Here is a 17,194-nt window from a genome sequence, read left to right on the forward strand (position 1 = left end):
AGACTAAATGTCTATTTGAAGTTAACAGCTGCAGTTAAGATTTGTAGTGGCTCATATTAGAGTTGGGATGATTAGTTAATCATAAATGGCAGACAATTTCTGGATCTAACCTCCTAAATGTAAGGATCTGTTTTTCTCTGTTTAATACTACTGCAAACTAAATACCTTCAGGCTTTCAACCGCTGATCAAACCAACCAAGACATTTCAAGACAGACATGATGAATAACTGAGAAATAAACAGCAGATTCCTCACAGAAAAGAATCGTTAGTATCAGCCCTAAAATATATATATAAGCCTGTAAAACTTAAGTTTGCCTAAAGACAAATTAATTATCAGAGTAGTGAAGCTGTCAAACATGAGAGCTCATTACAGACCAGTTATCTAACAAACAGTGAAATCAGTGACGGTGAGCAAGGAATCACAGGGCGTGAACAGAGGCGAAGAGGAAAAACTCGTTCAACCGCCATGTGTATATGTGATAAAAGGAATTCACAAGCCCCGAGGCATCTGATTCAGACAGATTGGAAAATTTAGATCTCAGGAACAGCTTCTCAAAATCCTAACCCCGACAGGCAAGAGGCTACATTAGGGGAATAGTATTTACTGCTAATGGAAAAATCAATGAAGGTCAATGAATCAATGAAGGTCTAAACTGATTATGATGACTGTGTGGGTAAGTAGTTACCATCTCTACCAGAGTAGTGAGAAAATAAAATATAGTATGTGTCTGTGTGTGTGTGGGTGTGTCTGTGGGCCAAGGCTCACTCTCACACACACCATGTTTTTGTGGTCTGTTTCTGCTCAGCGTGGTATCTGAAATACAATGGCTGATTCACAGGACACATAATTATCACACATTATCACATGGCCATAATGAGCACGCATCCTTCCTCTATTGTTACTCCTGAGATTTCTTCATATTTTAATAGCTCATCAATGAAAAATAATGGTATAAACCAAACATTTCAGAAGCTTAAAATAATTAATGTTTGGTATTTTTGTGTAAAACATTTACAAATGAATCCACTGGCAGTGCAGCAGAAAAGAGAGAGACTGGTGTTGATAAAAAGGTAGCCAGGGCAGGAAACGTTGCTCTGTCTTTATAATGTCTTCAAAGCATATCAAAGGAAGTAAGGGCAACAAGCCTGCATTTGTTCAGTGACTGTTTCCATTTCTCATAAACAGATTAAAAGCTTAGGGTATTGTCGAGAAAATAAATGAAATGAATGTCACACAGCTGTTTTGCACATGAATGTCATGCACTGCTGCTCAGTGTGGTTGACAAGAAGTTTCAGATCATTCAACTCATGTGGTGTCATTTCGGTGTAATCCTGTACGCCTGCAAAGACCGCAGCCACTTACACTGTTGTTAGAGCAAGTGCCCCCGACTAAAAGCCTGTCAGTACATCCAATTAAAGGATCCTTTAAAACCACATTAAGTGCATCAACCTCTATTAAACAGTGTGAAAGCTAACCTGTAAATGAAAGGAGTCACTATGTTAAACTCTTCTCTGGCTTACTGTGGGATTCTTGATTCTATCTCAAATGAGTGTGACTATAATATAGAGATGCCATGTGACATTGTGACCATTAAGGGAAACTGAATCATATAAAAGACATGCCCGACGAAGAGGAAGAATTTCTCCTTGACGAAAAGAAGAAGTCAAAAGAAATGTGCTTCCTTAAAGGAGAAAGGGGCTGAGGGGAATTACAGAACACATAAAAGGAAGTTATGTCCCACCTAAAAGAAAGTCACATTCAAGTGCTGCCATGGAGTTTACCACATGCAAAGAACCGCAAAAGCACTGCAAGAGGAGCTCGGCACTGTGACCAAAAGAGTAGATGTTGTCTCGGTCTACGATAAAAGAGGATGAATTAAAGGTCAGACACATTATACTACTTCTTCATCAAATTCTTTCTATTCTTTTTTATTCCTGGGTTAAAACACAAAAGGGAGCTCTCTGTTGAACAGCAACTCAAGGAGTGGTTATCATGCCTTAAGGCACGTGGGATTGTCCCCCCTAATTAAGACTTGGACCCCCCCCCAAAAGAAGCAAAAACAACAGTTCAGGGGGGGTCTTTCCTACCTGTAATTGTAAATATTACAATATATTTCCCGTATTCATGCCTTATTTTAAGAATCTTGAAATACAATTTCTGACCCCCCTAAAATGGACCATACCATTTCCTAACCTTGACTTTAGTTGAACGTCTTGTCTGCCCACATCACTCGCAGCGGCACTGATAAGTAGTTAACTATCTAGCTGCTTTAATACACTTAACTTTCCCACCTTCAGAGTTTTGTAATTAGCATTTCTTTTACTTAAAATGAGCCATCTAATGTGAGCTGACAGCCCAACCTGTCATTTCATTACCACTATATCATTTCAGATTTTATGTAATTGTCAGCTTACACTGGTGCTTAGGTATGAGCAGTGAAATTGAGGATTAGTTATTGTAGATATACATTTTAAAATCAGTATAGAGTTTATTTTTTCAAGTATTTTGTGAGTCTGTGTTTTCACTGGAATTCAGGAGTTTTTCCTGGCCAGGTAAATGTTCAAATCCAGGTTTGTTATTTCAAATGTATTCAGTTTTATTTATATAGCGCCAATTCATAACATAAGTCACCTCACTGCACTTTTTATACACAGTACTCTGCTTGATATTATTTAGAGACCCAAAAATTCCCAATTCCCTCAACAGTCTATAACAACTGCTTTACTGAACGCAGATTACATTTCATTCACAGTCAACATGAGTAAGAGGAAAGGAGGTATTTGCTAAAAAAAATATAGTTGAAACTTGAAATGATAAGAATTAGGAATTAGATATGATAATGCAGACTGATTTTACGATAGTGTCTTAAGTTGTGGTTCAACATTGTGTAGGTCTGTGTTAGAGCATCGTGATGGTCTGCTGTTGGGTGTCTGACTTTCTGGCAGTTTTGCTGTATAATAGTGACGTCTAATGAATTTGATTTATCATCATCTACAGACTGCACACATTAGTTAAATAAACAAGGATATTGTAAGCACTGTAAGATTTTAGTTTACTGAAGTGCGCCCCTACGCTGTACTGGGTTTTCTTTTTGACCTGGAAAAAAAGTTGACTCATTAAAACAAAAAGGTTTATTATTTATTTGTGAAAAGAAATCCTGTCTCCTGATTGGGTCGTCATTCTGGTTAATCAAATCAATCCCGTTCTTACACTCTCTCATAAACTTAAGCACAAGTTAAAAATGTTTCATATCTTAGGGGTGTCTACACTTGAATCTCCTTGAACCACTGATGATACTGTGAGTCGCAGCATGTTCAGCTATATTAAGTTGAGTCAACATGTCCAAAACCTGAGTGACAAAAGCCCAGTGCTATACAGTTTCCTCTTGCTATCATTTTGGTTAACCACATTCAATGGCTCCCTTTGTCAACTGTTATGACGGTGGTTTCCCATTTTCTACCTGCCTCTTGTATCTGTACAGACTGGGTAACCACAACTGCAACTTCTATAGCATGCTGCCAGTGGTCTAAAATATCAGACCTGGAACCTCAGTTGTAGTTTTGGCATTAGCATCCGTTTACAGGTAGCATTAGCAGCTGGACTGTGACCCTTCATTATCACGCACAGCACCTGCACGGCTCTGTCCACTGCTTCATTCATTGCAATGAATTCCAAAACTATTATCCAGTTTGATTGTTTGACAGGACCAAACAAAGTCACAGTAGCTTTGTTTGTTAAGTGTTGTCATAGTAGATTTGTATGTAAACTGTGTTATGAATCATTTACCAATATATATTTAGTAACTACTATGTACACAGCTACAGTTAAGATGAGAGGTTTAAACCTTCCAGATCTGTGTGTGTGTGTGTGTGTGTGTGTGTCAACAAAAGGGCAGGTGTGTTCTTTAGCAGAAGGGTTCATATGCCAGAGAGGAAGCACGGCAAGACAGCATGGCTCTGTATTTTAGGGCCACAGAGGGGCAAGGTCAGAGCAGGCTCTCAGAGGTTCTTGCTCTGAGGGCACCGCCTTTCCCCTCTGTGGCCCTGCATAGCCAGAGGGGTATAAGGCAGTGCACTCAGGGCAGCCAGTCGGCTTGACTCTCGGGACTTTTCACATAACCAAGAGAGCAAGAGAGGTGGTCATGCAAAGTTGAAATTTGTTCTCTATTTTACATCAAACTTTTCATCAACTTTACTTTTGGACTCCAAATGCTGTCCATGTTTTTGCTGAAGAGTTAATGTGTTGAAGAAGGTTTCGGACTTCTAATATGGCCCAGTCCTGAATTTCTATCTCCGGCAGTTTTCAAGATCCTTGCATGATTAACACTTAGAGCTATTTGCAAAAGTTGAATGATCCCAAGCAAACCCCCAGTGGCCCCACTCACAGCAATACTGAAGACGCCTCTCGGATGATAGGCAAAATGTCTTCACCGAGTCCAGTTGAACTTAATTTTAATATTCCTTGGGTTACTATCGCCTTGATGACCAAGGACCCTCACAGACGTCATTCAGTGCGGCAACACTAACTAATAATCATGCCACGACTTAACTGGCAAAATGCTATCAAAGTAAAATAACAAAGAGCTAAAGGCTCGTGCCGACTACACGACTTTCAGCATCGGCCTATTGCCGTGCTGTTCACTACACAACCTGCTGTCTTGTATTTTCTCACAAGTCATTGTGGCGTTCACACTACGTAACTGATGATATACTACACAGGTCACACACTACATGAGCTGACAGCGGCTGTGTCACCCGATGCGAACCTACACACGAAACACCTGTTGTTTGTTATTATAAAGATACCAACTGTAGGAGTCATGAACTGATTTATTGCATGTTTGAAAATAATTGTATATAGGCTAACTGTTTATTTGTTGTTGCACTTTTTTGGTAAGTCACGTGGATGTGGGTGGTGGTTTCTATATAGTTAATTTAAGCACCTGTTCAACGCCAGTGGCAGATAGAGGGTGACTGAATGGGACGCTGTATTTTTTATTGACTGCGGTGTTCTTTAGTTTTTGATCATTGTGATTATTTTGAATATACATTTTTCACATTATATTAAGTTGCACATTTTCACCAATAAAAAGCAACAGACTATATTTTTTGCAGATGTGCGAATTCTTTGTGCAGTGAGTCAGACAAACAGAACAACAAGGCCCTACCTCAGCCTCTCAGCGACTACTTTGTTTTTGCTTTTAAGTTAAAACACGCTTCAACCATGAGGTAACTGAAATTCCTAACTCTAATGCCATTTACATAGGCGTGGCAACCTCTCAGCTGTCTTTTATGACATGAACAGACAGGCAGAAGGTACATGACAAAAAAAGTGTTTATAGTGTTAATAGTTAATCAAATCACCTTTTAAGAAATTCACAAAAGACACCATCAGCGAAATGCTTTGTTTGCACAAAATAACAAGTACCTTTTTTAAATCTGCTGGAAGATATGAACGCATGAACTTGTTCCTAAGGGGGTGTGTTAAAAATAAATAATCTAGGGTTCAGGAAAAACTTTAGTCAACCAGATGTCACTTTCAGAACTGGCACCAGTAACTTAATGATCTGTTTATTTCTTCAGCCTGTGTGCTATATATAGTGACAGAAAATGGACAAGACTGATATCAAGGCTTATGTCTGAAGTGTTTAGCTTGGCAGAGAGTATCACTTCCCTGCTCTGTCAAATTCTTTATCCTCCTGGATTTGAACGCTGTGGGAATTTTTCCCTTGAAGCTCTCACAGTGGTTCTATTGTTCCCTTTTTCCTGACGTTTCTTCATCTAAAAGTAATTGCTTTCCCGCTGCCATCATGGTAAGAAACATTACACCATGTGTCATCTATGCCAGGTATGACGGAGACAGTGGCTTAAAATACAGTCGGTGAATGTCAGTACAGTCTGTAAATTCTTTCAGTTATCTTAATTGCCCCACACTGATACTAAAATACATTTGCCTGTGAATAAATAAATCCATGTCCTAACCATTTTAAGTTTTATGTCAAGTACTTAAAGCCACATTATGTAAGATGTGGTTTATTTGTGCGATGGGACACAAAAAACTGCAAGGATGGAAAGGTAAAACCCACAAGATTAAACTTTACGAATACATCTCTTACCAGATATCGATCTTCAGCCCATTAGAAACCAGGAACTGTATAGTGTCCACGTGACCACACAGGTGCAGCGCTGTGTTCCCTTGATAATCCGTGGCCAACAGATCAGCCCCGAACTTGTGTAGGAGGCGGCATATGTCCACGTTCCCTCTGGCGGCGGCTAGGTGCAGCCCGGTGCGGCCCCGGTTGTCCCGGATGTTGGGGTCGCATCCCGTCTCGAGGAGCCTCTTGGCGAAAGGCAGGTCTCCATCAATGCAGGCCTGCAGCAGAGGCACGTTGGTCTGCGACGAGTCGTTGATGAAGACATAGGACATGTCCGAGTGGGTATCAGAAAATTCCAGCGTACCTGCGTTGAGGATCAAAAAGGAGATTCAGTTTCAGTGTCACAAATAATCTCAGTATAAGAGCTGCAGAAGGAGAGGAGGTTTGTTAAGTTAAACTGGCTCAGAAATAAATAAAAATATCTCAACACCAGTCACAGCACACAGCACAGTGCCAGTGAGTGTAAGAAAGCACGTTTGGACTTTAACAAGAATCTCTACTGAATAACATTTAGAGGAGAATAGTGAAGTTACGCCATCTAGTGGTTTACATCCATCTGGAGCAATACATCTAAGAACTATAAACTAGAACATTGGAAATCTGCACAACCATAACAGCAGATAAATAATCAGAATCAATAATCAGTGACTGCTATCACGTATAAGTGGCTTTGCTGGCTTAATACAGTGACGTAACCTGTTGTGTGAGGTGTTTTTAAAATATAAATTTAAACATGCAGAAAAAACAGCTTATGACAAGGTTCTACAGTAAATATATAAACATAAATTCTTATTTTTTGATAGTGAATATGATAAAGTACAACTTAAAATACTGAGGTCTCACTATAATCATGAAAATCAAGATTAAGACACAGGGACACACCCTTTTTGTTTAGGCATTGGTTACAAGTAAAAGAAATGTTGACAGGTGTGTCCACGTGCTTTTGACCACATTTTGTATTAAGGAGGCCATGTCATGTTTCAGGTTCATACTTTTATTTTGGAATCCTACTAGAATAGGTTTACAATATTTTTCTCATCATTGCTCCAGTGGCTCTATTCACCCTCTGTCTTACGGCTGAACAATTTTGAAATAAATATCTAAGTAGCGATTAGTTTGACTGAAATTGCTGTTTTGAAGAGAATGATAATTGTTACTTAATTATTGTCATATTCATTGAAAAACATTTTAAAATTATAATTGTGTGATTTTTGCAAGTATCTGTACCAAACAAAAATGTTTTCTTAAATATGCAGAATATGAGGTGTAGACCAGGACAACAACATTTAACTTAAAATGGTATTTTCACACACATTTTTGCACCTCCTGTAATTTGAAAATTGCAACAGGGCATATTGCGATGGCATGGCGGGCATATGTGAAAGTGTCAGAATGTGTTACATAGTGACTGAATTACAAATGCGGCGTTCAGCCTGGTCAGGAGTAGTGTTTTCTGACAGTAAAAGGTGTGAACTTCGGGCTTTGTAACCGTCTCAGACCTTTTACCTACACAAAAAAGAAGCTGTGTGACACAGGAAAGGGGAAATCTCAAAAAACACAATTTGGCCACTTCAAGTGTTGATGTGTTACACTTTTTACTAGTTGCCCACAATCACTTTATCGGTCACAATTTGTACTGAAAACTCGTTTTTTGAACACAAGATCAGTTTTGTTGTTTTTGAGGCTCAACTGTGTCTTTTATAGGGAAGAAATGCAGGTTCAGTCTGGACCAAGTTTCTAGGCTCCATCCATTTTAGGATCACTGGTAACTAGGGTCTGTATCAAATGCTTAAAAGTTTAGCTGAGCTTCACTAAAAGAAAATGACAGAGCAAAATGCAGGACCTGCAGAAAGGATATTTGGTGCAAGGGAGGAAGCAGCTTTACAGTTTTTCACAATTGCTAAAACACATTTCTTGAAACCTTCACCCATATTCTCAAAACCCAGTCTCTAAATTACATTCACAAAACCCCGACCCTCAAAACCATTTGTTCTGTGCTCAAAATCAAACAATGCTTTCACAACATAAACACAGCCAGTCAATAGGCAAAACACTACAGAGCATTCTCTAGACACTCTCAAAAAATTGAGAACACAGCGTCCAGGGCACATAGTTACAGAAAATTCGTTTTTTTTTTGCATAGAGGAAACAAATTTTCCAATTTAAAAGTATAGTAATCACAATTTAGTACAGTAAATATATAGTATACTGTAAGTACTGTACAGTATTGAGTATCTGTATATTCAAATACAGTAATCCCAAAGAACAAAGAAAACTATAAATAAAAAGCACATTACACTCAAAAAGGTTGTGCAACTGCAAAATCAATAGTCAATACAGTAAGAGACTTCATCCACATCCTATGCAGTCTTGTCCCTTGTCGCGCAAAAGAGGAAAACCCTCGAAAGTGCTGGATGCAGCCTGACTGTAACAACACACCACACATATCTCACCACAGGCCAATCCCATTGCCCGTAAGAGATTTTCCATAGTAAATGAGTTTCAGTCATAGAGATTCCACTATCAGGCAGCTGGCTGATGTTCCTGCTGCTCATGCTCAAACACAAAATTCCAACGACCACCCACAAAAGTAAGAAGATGTTCGGTGTTATATGGTCCCAAGGTTGAATGACAGTAGAGAACCTGCCCCTTACTTATAGCTTGGTCAAAGTGTGACACTGCCGCTACGCTGGCCAGGGACTTTGGTTTGTGTCAAACCAAAATGTGGTTGAACCACATTTTGGTTTGATCACATCATTAGAAACAAGTCTGCAGAATTATGAGTTGTGTGTAAAAGTTGACCGCTTTGTTGTGTTTTAACTTTTACTGCATGTATTTACCATTTTGCAACACAAGTGCAAAATATATTTTAGTGAGTGAGAGTGTTTTTAGGGTTTTTGCAAAAAGAGTGGATGAGATTACAGATAACAGTGTCTTAACTACCTGAACTTGTTTAAGGTTTTGCCTAAAGAGTGACTGATTGGACAAATGGGTTTAGACCACTGAGCATTGGGTTCAGAGAATGGGGTTCAGTGTTTTAGCAATTGTGAAAAACTGTAATATGAGGAAGCTTTTACTTCAATAATCCGTGAATCTGAAGGAACGCAGAGTGTTGATCAGTTACAATGGCGCCCCAGATAAAGCTAATGCTAACAGTAGCAACCTCTCACGCTCAGGTGCAAAACACAGGTGATATTTACCTTTTATATTGAAGGTATTAAAACAGAGATTCGATAAGTAGAATCAGAATCGATCAAATTAAAACGATCCCTAACCTTCCTGGTAAACCCTTATGAGAATCAGCTTTATTGCAAAGTTGGTTTTCACATACAAGGAATTTGCCTTGGTGTTTTGGAGCATAAGAATAAACATAGGAGTAAAGAAAAACAACAAATGCTAAAGGAGAGAATCATAAAGACAAAACAGAAACATTTACGTTAAGAAATATAATAAATATGTTAAATAAATCAGTTTGTTTGTTTAACTTTACAGCGTTTGAAGAGAGGGGAATATGCAAACTATTGACCAAAGAACGGGCAAGTGTTTACAGTATAAAGTATAAAAAAATTATGCAATGTGGAGAGATAATAAGCTAAAAAATGTGCAGTAATTTAACCCAATGAGTTAATGTGACTCATAGTGACCAAGGGGCGGTCATTAACAGACAGCACAGCGGGTTGGGAGCCCTGTTTATGAGGCCAGCTGCGAGCACGAGGTTTTGGTTAGGATGAGTTTATTATACAGACAATTTGAATTCTGTACTTTGGCTTATCATAACACTGTAATAAAAATGTACATCATATAAAATCCCCAAAGAGGAAATACCACCAGACCTTGCACTAGCTAAGTGTTAAAAAGTATTCCTAAACACTCTAGTTCAAAAATACTTTAAAAATGACTAATCAAGACTCTGATCTTCAATCTCTGAGTCTTACTAGAACAGCTGAGCTGAATTTACATCTGAGGAGTGCTTGAACACACCTGCCTCACAACAACAAACTGATATGACAGTAAACTGAATATCTTTTGGTTGTGGACAAAACAAGACATTTGAGGACGTCATCTTGGGCTTTGGGAAACACTGACCGACATTTTTCACTATTTTATAACATTTTATAAACCAAAAAACTGATCTATTAATTGAGAAACTAATCGACAATGAAAATAATCGTTATTTGCAGCCTTTTAATCAGCTCTTATCATTTAAGTGCATGATGATCCCATTATTTAGCGTGCAAATTTACATTAAATACTGGATATATAGTATTTCACTTTTAAATGGTCAATCTCACGTGGACGATTTATATCAATAATGATAAGTTTCCAGCTGGTAATTCCTTTCACCTGATCATTTATTACACAAACAAGAAAAATGTTATGTAATAACATAACACATTTCAGTAACATGTGAACGTGTAAATCCTGCAAGCAACAACATTTCGTGTCCTTTATTTCCAGACCAAGTTATAAAAGAATCGCCAGAAATCATTTAGATGCTACAAATGTAATTTTGTGATGTTTTTGCAGCAGACGATTTGTTTACTAGCTAAACTGTAAACAACGGCTAGCTTTAGCGTTAGCTTTGCTCGCAGTGATGGAGACGGCAGCAACATTAAATCTCGCCTGTACATCTATCTTCAGGACATATCTGAATCTTCACTTGCAGCGACATTACGGATTGAAGCAGAATAAAACGTTAGCAGCTGATAACGACGCTTTACCTGAGAAGCTAGTGGAGCTACTGTTAGCTCGCGGGCTAACATCTTTCACGCAGCTGAAACGCATTTTATTTCATAACTGTAAACGCGTGCGCATAAAATAATCTCGTAATTTAGAAGCGTTGTTGGCTGTGAGTTATATTACTCACCTGTTTATTTGTCCCAAATCAGAAGAAAAAAATAAACTCCGCTTTCCTTCGAGCTAACGTTACTAGCAGTTTGGCTTCTTCTGTTTCTTTAGGAAAACACGAGGGCGCCATCTGCTGACCAGGAGGTCTCCTGTTAGTTATTCTGCCTCTCCTTTCAATTTAATTGAAAAAAACCAAAATCTAGCATTAAACCCTCAAAATCAGCCCAACTTATTGTTTATTATACATATATTAATCTAGGTTAACATAGCAACCTTTACTTCTGTCTGGTCTGCAGCCTACACACAGTAGGTAATAGTTTGTTGTCATAGAAAAGGTACAATTAGAGGGAATGAAATTATGGTAAAAATTACTTTTATGTCAGTTTCAACTTGCTGTCACAAAATCATGACTTATGACAAAGTCCAAACTTTGACTTACAATCTTTTGACTTTCCATCAGTTTTTCTATTTCTATCATTGCTAAGATTTTATTTTCATTAATTCTTTACTCCGATGGTGTTTGCCAAACCTTTCTAGACCATGGGACCCCTAAAAAGGAACATTTTCACCATGGCACCGGAGCCACCCAACCCCCAGTGTAACAGGTATATACTGCATGTACACAGATGCTTATCGTCTTTAAGAATCTTGGATTTATATCATCATTTATTTTACATAAATACTTTAATAGAAAATAATGACATTTTTTTCCAATAGCTTCCGTGTAGTCAATACCACAAATATATTACCACACTGGACAAATAGGACACAGCTGTTCATATTGGATTATCGTGCATCTTTTATTTTTATTTCCAGTGGAGACATGTTGGTATTGAGTCATCACTCATGCATCACGCAAAAGACCAGCTAATGTATTATCAACAGCAGGGTATTGAATGCCTATTAACTTTAAAATTACATTTCAAAGGTTTTTCCAGCGTTGCAAGATTAGTGACATTAACCAGTTAATGGTGACATGCATCCGTTTCCTTCCAAAGCATGGTAATAAAAAAAAAATCATGCCAAGTTCAACGTCTGATATCTGATAACTGCTTGGTTGTACAACAACGCAATAAAATCAGTATCAAGCTACAAGGTGTTAATGGTTTTAATTTGGTTTTGCCAAGCACACAGCAATCTGATCTCAAACATTATCTTTACACTGACGAAAGCAAAAAAAAAACAACACATGTAATATTCTCAGTGGAGGTTACATGTACGAAACAAACATTCACAGAACAAAATGCTGCTACCATGAAAATACTGAACTGCCTCTTTTAAATGTGTAATAATTCTACATTATAAATTCTCAGTTAGTTTAGAGACTTTATTTCAAAGTGTGTGAGCACAGAAATACACATTACAGTAACAGACATGTTTTTACCATTTCTTTTTTGTTTTGGATCCTCTTTGAGGAATACTGCATTTCTTTTCTGTCACTCCAGCCATTTACAGTATGTTGATGCATAAAACATTTGCACTCTCAGTTTTGAGCAAGGGGGGTAAAGACCAAACAGATAATAAAAACAGGTGTTGCGTCTATTAAATCATCAGTGGCGAATATATTTTCCATATAAAACATAATCCTCAAGACATTTTTTTCTCCATAATAATAAATGTACATATCATTATCTTCCCATTCCCTCCCATCTCACACGGTGGTCATAGTGGTTACAAGTCACCCAGTAGCTTTCACTGTCCAGAGAATAGTCTGATGTTAACCAGTTTCACTTAATCCAGATTACATTTCAAACCAAAGTCAATGTAAAAAAACGTAAATTGTGATCTTACATGTCTTTGTGTCCTTACTGCAACTCTGTATTCATCAGTCATACATCCACATTTACTGGCAGAAAATTAGCAAAATCGTCCTCTTTCTTATCCGAGGACAGAGAAAAGACACATAGACTGGAAAAAAATATAAAATAAAATAAAGAGTGACCACCAATATAGACTTTTGCTCTAACATACTTTGCTGGAAAATACAGTAAGCACTATGTACAGCAATAACTAACACGCGTTCAGAAAGTATGTATTTGGTTTCCTGTTGCAAGTTTTAATGTGAATGAAAGGATTTTTCTATGATTTAAAAAAAACATTTTGGTCACACAATAGAGATAAAAGCATGTGAAGGTGAGAGATGTAGAGGAAATATGCCCCTTTGATTTGACTTCTTTGTTGCTCTAACCCATGTGAGTTCATATCAGTGCAATATTTATGAATGGGTGAGTTAGCTGTCGCAGAGTTTGTGTTTAAGTTTATAAGGAAAACTGCTTAACCTTTTTTATTGCATGCAGTTTAATGCAGACTAAATGTTGCCTTTCAAGTCAACTGCCAGGGTATTGTAGCACCATAGAGTCATGTAGTGAAATGTACAGAGATCACAGGCATATGAAACCTGAAAAATGCATAGTAAAGTTTTTTTATTCTTAACTCAAGGTCCACTTACAAGCTTTACTAGCAGATGGACGTTGCTCATAAAACCAATCCTAAAAGCTCTAATCTTCCTCATGGTCAAGAATTAACCTTATGCTGTCAGATAAGTTCCTAAATTCCCGGCTGTCATTGGTTTAAAATTATTTCTATAAGCTATAAAAATCAGGTTGTATAGGATTATAACTTGCTTGAAATAAAAAAATACATTAAAGTGAACCATTACTTGCCTTTGTTTGTTGGTTATGTTATCAATAGAAGCAGCGCCTGTTGTTTTCTGCTTTAAAAAGTTGCTGTTGGTCCAGTATCTGAAGTTAAGTATAAGCCCGCCAGTAACTTACTTGTGAATTTATTTGTGTTGTTTTTCTTTCTTTCTATTTCATTCCTCAATTTTTTAACACATTTTGGTGCTTTTATTTAAAAAAACTCATTTTATTCTTTATCACTTTCTCTTAATTGTGTTTTGTTATGTTATACATACTTCGTGCGACTAGGAAATTGTCCCTTAAATGCATGAAAACGGACAGCAACAACAACAATATTACAACTTTCTAAAAACAATATAGCGCTTTACTCCACCTCAAGCAAGTGTCAACTCTAAGCAGCTTGATTTCAATGAAATGAATGATTACCAGCGGAGTCATTACAGCAAAATCACCAGTTTCCAGCGGGTACAGCTGTGGTGGCAGCTTTTAACGTAACATAACTGCAGTTAAAGTGATTGTAGCCGGCAGTAAATACAAATGAAGCAATGTTTTAAGGCGGCCCTTTGACTAAAAATGTCTAATTTGAACCAGAACCAGCTGATGTTACCATCTACTTCAGTTAGATCAGTTCAGACAAGAATGTTAAGACTTTAGACTCACCAACTGAATCAACCGTAGCGTGAGTGTAGTGTAGAGTGTAGTGTAGAGTGTAGTGTAGAGTGTAGTGTAGAGTGAGTTTACTGTCTGAATGAACTCATCTGAGGCAGACGCCCAGGCCTGATGTTATAAGTGGTGTAGTGCTATCCAAAAGGGGGCGGCACTCTCCGAGGTAGCCGAGAATGATTCTCGCCCAGAACCGAAACGAGAAAACGGACACAAAATAAACACAAAAAACATAAAAAATAGCACCATTGTCAGTGATAATCTAGAGAAGAGCACACTGGAGCCCTTCTCTTTTCATTTCCTACCTCCATCTTATTTTCATTCATTCCTAAAGCGGATCAAAAATTCTAAAAACGATGCTGTTCGACTTGATTCAGAAACCAGTGAAGCAGGAGAGGGGCTCATTTTCAGTCACATGTTCTTGTTTTTATAAATTTCTTTATCAACACCTCTTTTTTTCCTTTTCCTTTGAGGTGTTAATGTATCTCCTCGTGTCTCCCTCCCTCCATTCACCTCCTACTACAAGAGCTTGCTGCAGACTTGACAGCGGCTGACTTTGGAGCGCTCCTCTCCTTCCTTCAAGGTCTCCTGTTCTGGTGAATACACAAACTCCTGGTTGGGATCCACAGTGGTGAGCCAGAAGCTGTACTTATTGGCGAAGTAGTGGCAGGTGCCCTTGGCCCCGTTGCACTCAATGAATGGCGTTGCACGGAAATCCTCCAAGCAGGAGCCGGGAGACACCAGGGACTGACCACCGCCCTCAGCGCCAGCTGCTGTGTGCTGCAGAGAAGATTTCAAGGCCTTTAAATCTTTATTTATTCTATACTGACAGCTGATGCTGCGGCAGGAAAGCAAAATGCATCACTTCCTGTTTGCTGAACATTTTTACACTTTAAAAGCTTTCAAAAACTGGGTGAAGTTCAAATTAAACTTACAAATTATCTAACAAATATTCCACTGAGAGATTTATTTCATCAATCATTCATTTGATCTAGCTACTATTTTGATCAGTGGACTCTTCCACAATTGTGGAGAATCTAACTGATCTAACGATGTGTAGTATGTCCATAATGACAAACGTTTAAACATTTATTTCAATTCACGATCTAAGCAGTTTAGAACTAGCTAAAGTGGGCGATCTGGTGGGCTTTAAGAGGTTTTATTTATCCATAGCAATTTCTTTTAAAACAATGCCAGGCCTCTAATCAAACCTGCGTTTATTTGTCAAAACATGTTCCCACACCAGGCCAGTAAACGGGGAAGGTGGCAGTTTGGGACTCGGCTATTAATTGAAGTTTTACGGTATTTCTAGTTTTGAGGTTACCATGAGGAAGGAGTATCCTATCCAGAGACTCCTCCAGCCAGGTGGACAGTTGGGGATGGTCGTGTCCTGGCTGTGGACTGCCACGGCCAGAGATGGAGCCTCACACACAGAACACCTGGATCGTTCGTACAAGAGGGGAAGAGCTTGATTAAATATACGTATTGTATCAAAGGCCTGAATGTGTGCAGTTTGGGTTTATTGTGAAGAAGCAGCAGTTCACTGAGCCAGAAATGGCGTACAGTACCTGCTGATGTAAGGTCGTATCTGCCCGTCGGCCACAGGCATCATGGGTATGGATGCAGTTGTGGAGAGCCAATAGGATTTGTCGTTGCGGCTGGCGTAGTAGCAGATCTCGTTAGGGGAGCAGTAGAGGAAGGGGATGGTGCTGAACCTGGGGAGGCACGAACCTGGCTGACCTGGAGAGACAGAAAAAGAGAGAGAGAAAAGATTTTATACACTTCCTGATAGGGATCTCTACTTGTAGTTTTGGTGTGCTAAGATCGTATTTATTCAGTTTAAACAACTTTCTGTGGAATTTCTGTCCTTCAACACACATTTCACAGCCTCAAGCTGCAGCTAGATATTTGTGTTAGATATCTCCTTTCAAAATGAGATGTCTTATTGTTTTGGGTAACTTGTGTGACTGTTTCCATTGTGGAAAGTGATGGGCAGACAGCATGTAGCTGTGCCAGAGCTTGTATCATTGCTTCAGCAGTTTCACCTTAACAACATGTTATCGACTGATTATTTAATGTGTTTCCATACCGAGGTCCTGGTTGTGTGCCTTTTCCTGTCCCTCCACGTACAGCAGACTGTATCCGTCCCACAGCTTGGCCATGCCCTGAGGACACATGGGGACCTGGGAGTCCTGGCTGTGCTTCACCAGAGTGTAGCCGATGCCTTGACTGCGGCCGGCGCTGCCGGGATTGCCGGGACGACCGACTGCACCAGGGGAACCTAGAGAAGAGGAAATGAGAAATTCAGGCAGATGTTTGAATCGTGAGAAAGTTTGAGTGTTGCTGTCAGTGGGTGTCTGTAGTGTTTAGTTTTGCTGTTAATTTTACCATAGTAGTAGTCCAGGAGTTAGTTTGGGTAGATAGCTCTATTGTTGTGTTTCTTTAAAGCGACACAAAGCAGATTTCACAAACTGCAAGAACTGTAATAATAATAGTAATAATACAACTTTGGACTTATACTCAAAGACACTTCACAAGTTAAAAGTAAAACTGTAGACTTAGTGTGTCCAGACTGTAGGACATAAATAGTAAATCTTTTCAAATTTACAACACAAATTTTAGAATTATGAAGCCATTTTTAGAAAATGCTCTGTTGCTCTGTGGACCTGTAACTTGTAACTGATTTCATGATATTATTAAATTTTCCAGAATGTAATGTCATGTCTCTATTATTGGTTTAAAATTTAAAAATAAACATGTAACCATGACATTCATATGAGAACGTTATGCTACCTAATGTAAGTCAGATTCCTTCTACTATCATTAGGATTGCTATAAAATAAAACATTAGCCTGACAGGTGAATATGTAATAATGTGAGGCTACAAT

At 38.5% G+C, this 17,194-nt stretch overlaps 2 protein-coding genes across 2 annotated transcripts in view; both read right to left on the bottom strand.

The window, feature by feature from the left end:
• ankrd46b (ankyrin repeat domain 46b) overlaps positions 1–11,178 on the bottom strand; it is an 18,461-nt gene extending 7,283 nt beyond the window's left edge. The window contains exons 1-2 of the mRNA XM_046065744.1: positions 11,024–11,178; positions 6,118–6,460 (exon numbers count right to left, since the gene is read on the bottom strand). Of these exons, the coding sequence (XP_045921700.1) occupies positions 6,118–6,428 (311 nt within the window). The 5' untranslated portion in view covers positions 6,429–6,460; positions 11,024–11,178. The remainder of the gene's footprint in view (positions 1–6,117; positions 6,461–11,023) is intronic.
• Positions 11,179–11,779: 601 nt separating this feature from the next.
• The window catches only part of col4a6 (collagen, type IV, alpha 6), a 145,542-nt gene continuing 140,127 nt past the window's right edge, over positions 11,780–17,194 (bottom strand). The window contains exons 46-49 of the mRNA XM_046064304.1: positions 16,396–16,587; positions 15,875–16,046; positions 15,631–15,745; positions 11,780–15,086 (exon numbers count right to left, since the gene is read on the bottom strand). Coding sequence (XP_045920260.1) covers positions 14,826–15,086; positions 15,631–15,745; positions 15,875–16,046; positions 16,396–16,587 — 740 coding nt within the window. The 3' untranslated portion in view covers positions 11,780–14,825. The remainder of the gene's footprint in view (positions 15,087–15,630; positions 15,746–15,874; positions 16,047–16,395; positions 16,588–17,194) is intronic.

Source organism: Micropterus dolomieu, linkage group LG12 (genome assembly GCF_021292245.1).
Source record: "Micropterus dolomieu isolate WLL.071019.BEF.003 ecotype Adirondacks linkage group LG12, ASM2129224v1, whole genome shotgun sequence".
Taxonomy (NCBI): Eukaryota; Metazoa; Chordata; class Actinopteri; order Centrarchiformes; family Centrarchidae; genus Micropterus; species Micropterus dolomieu.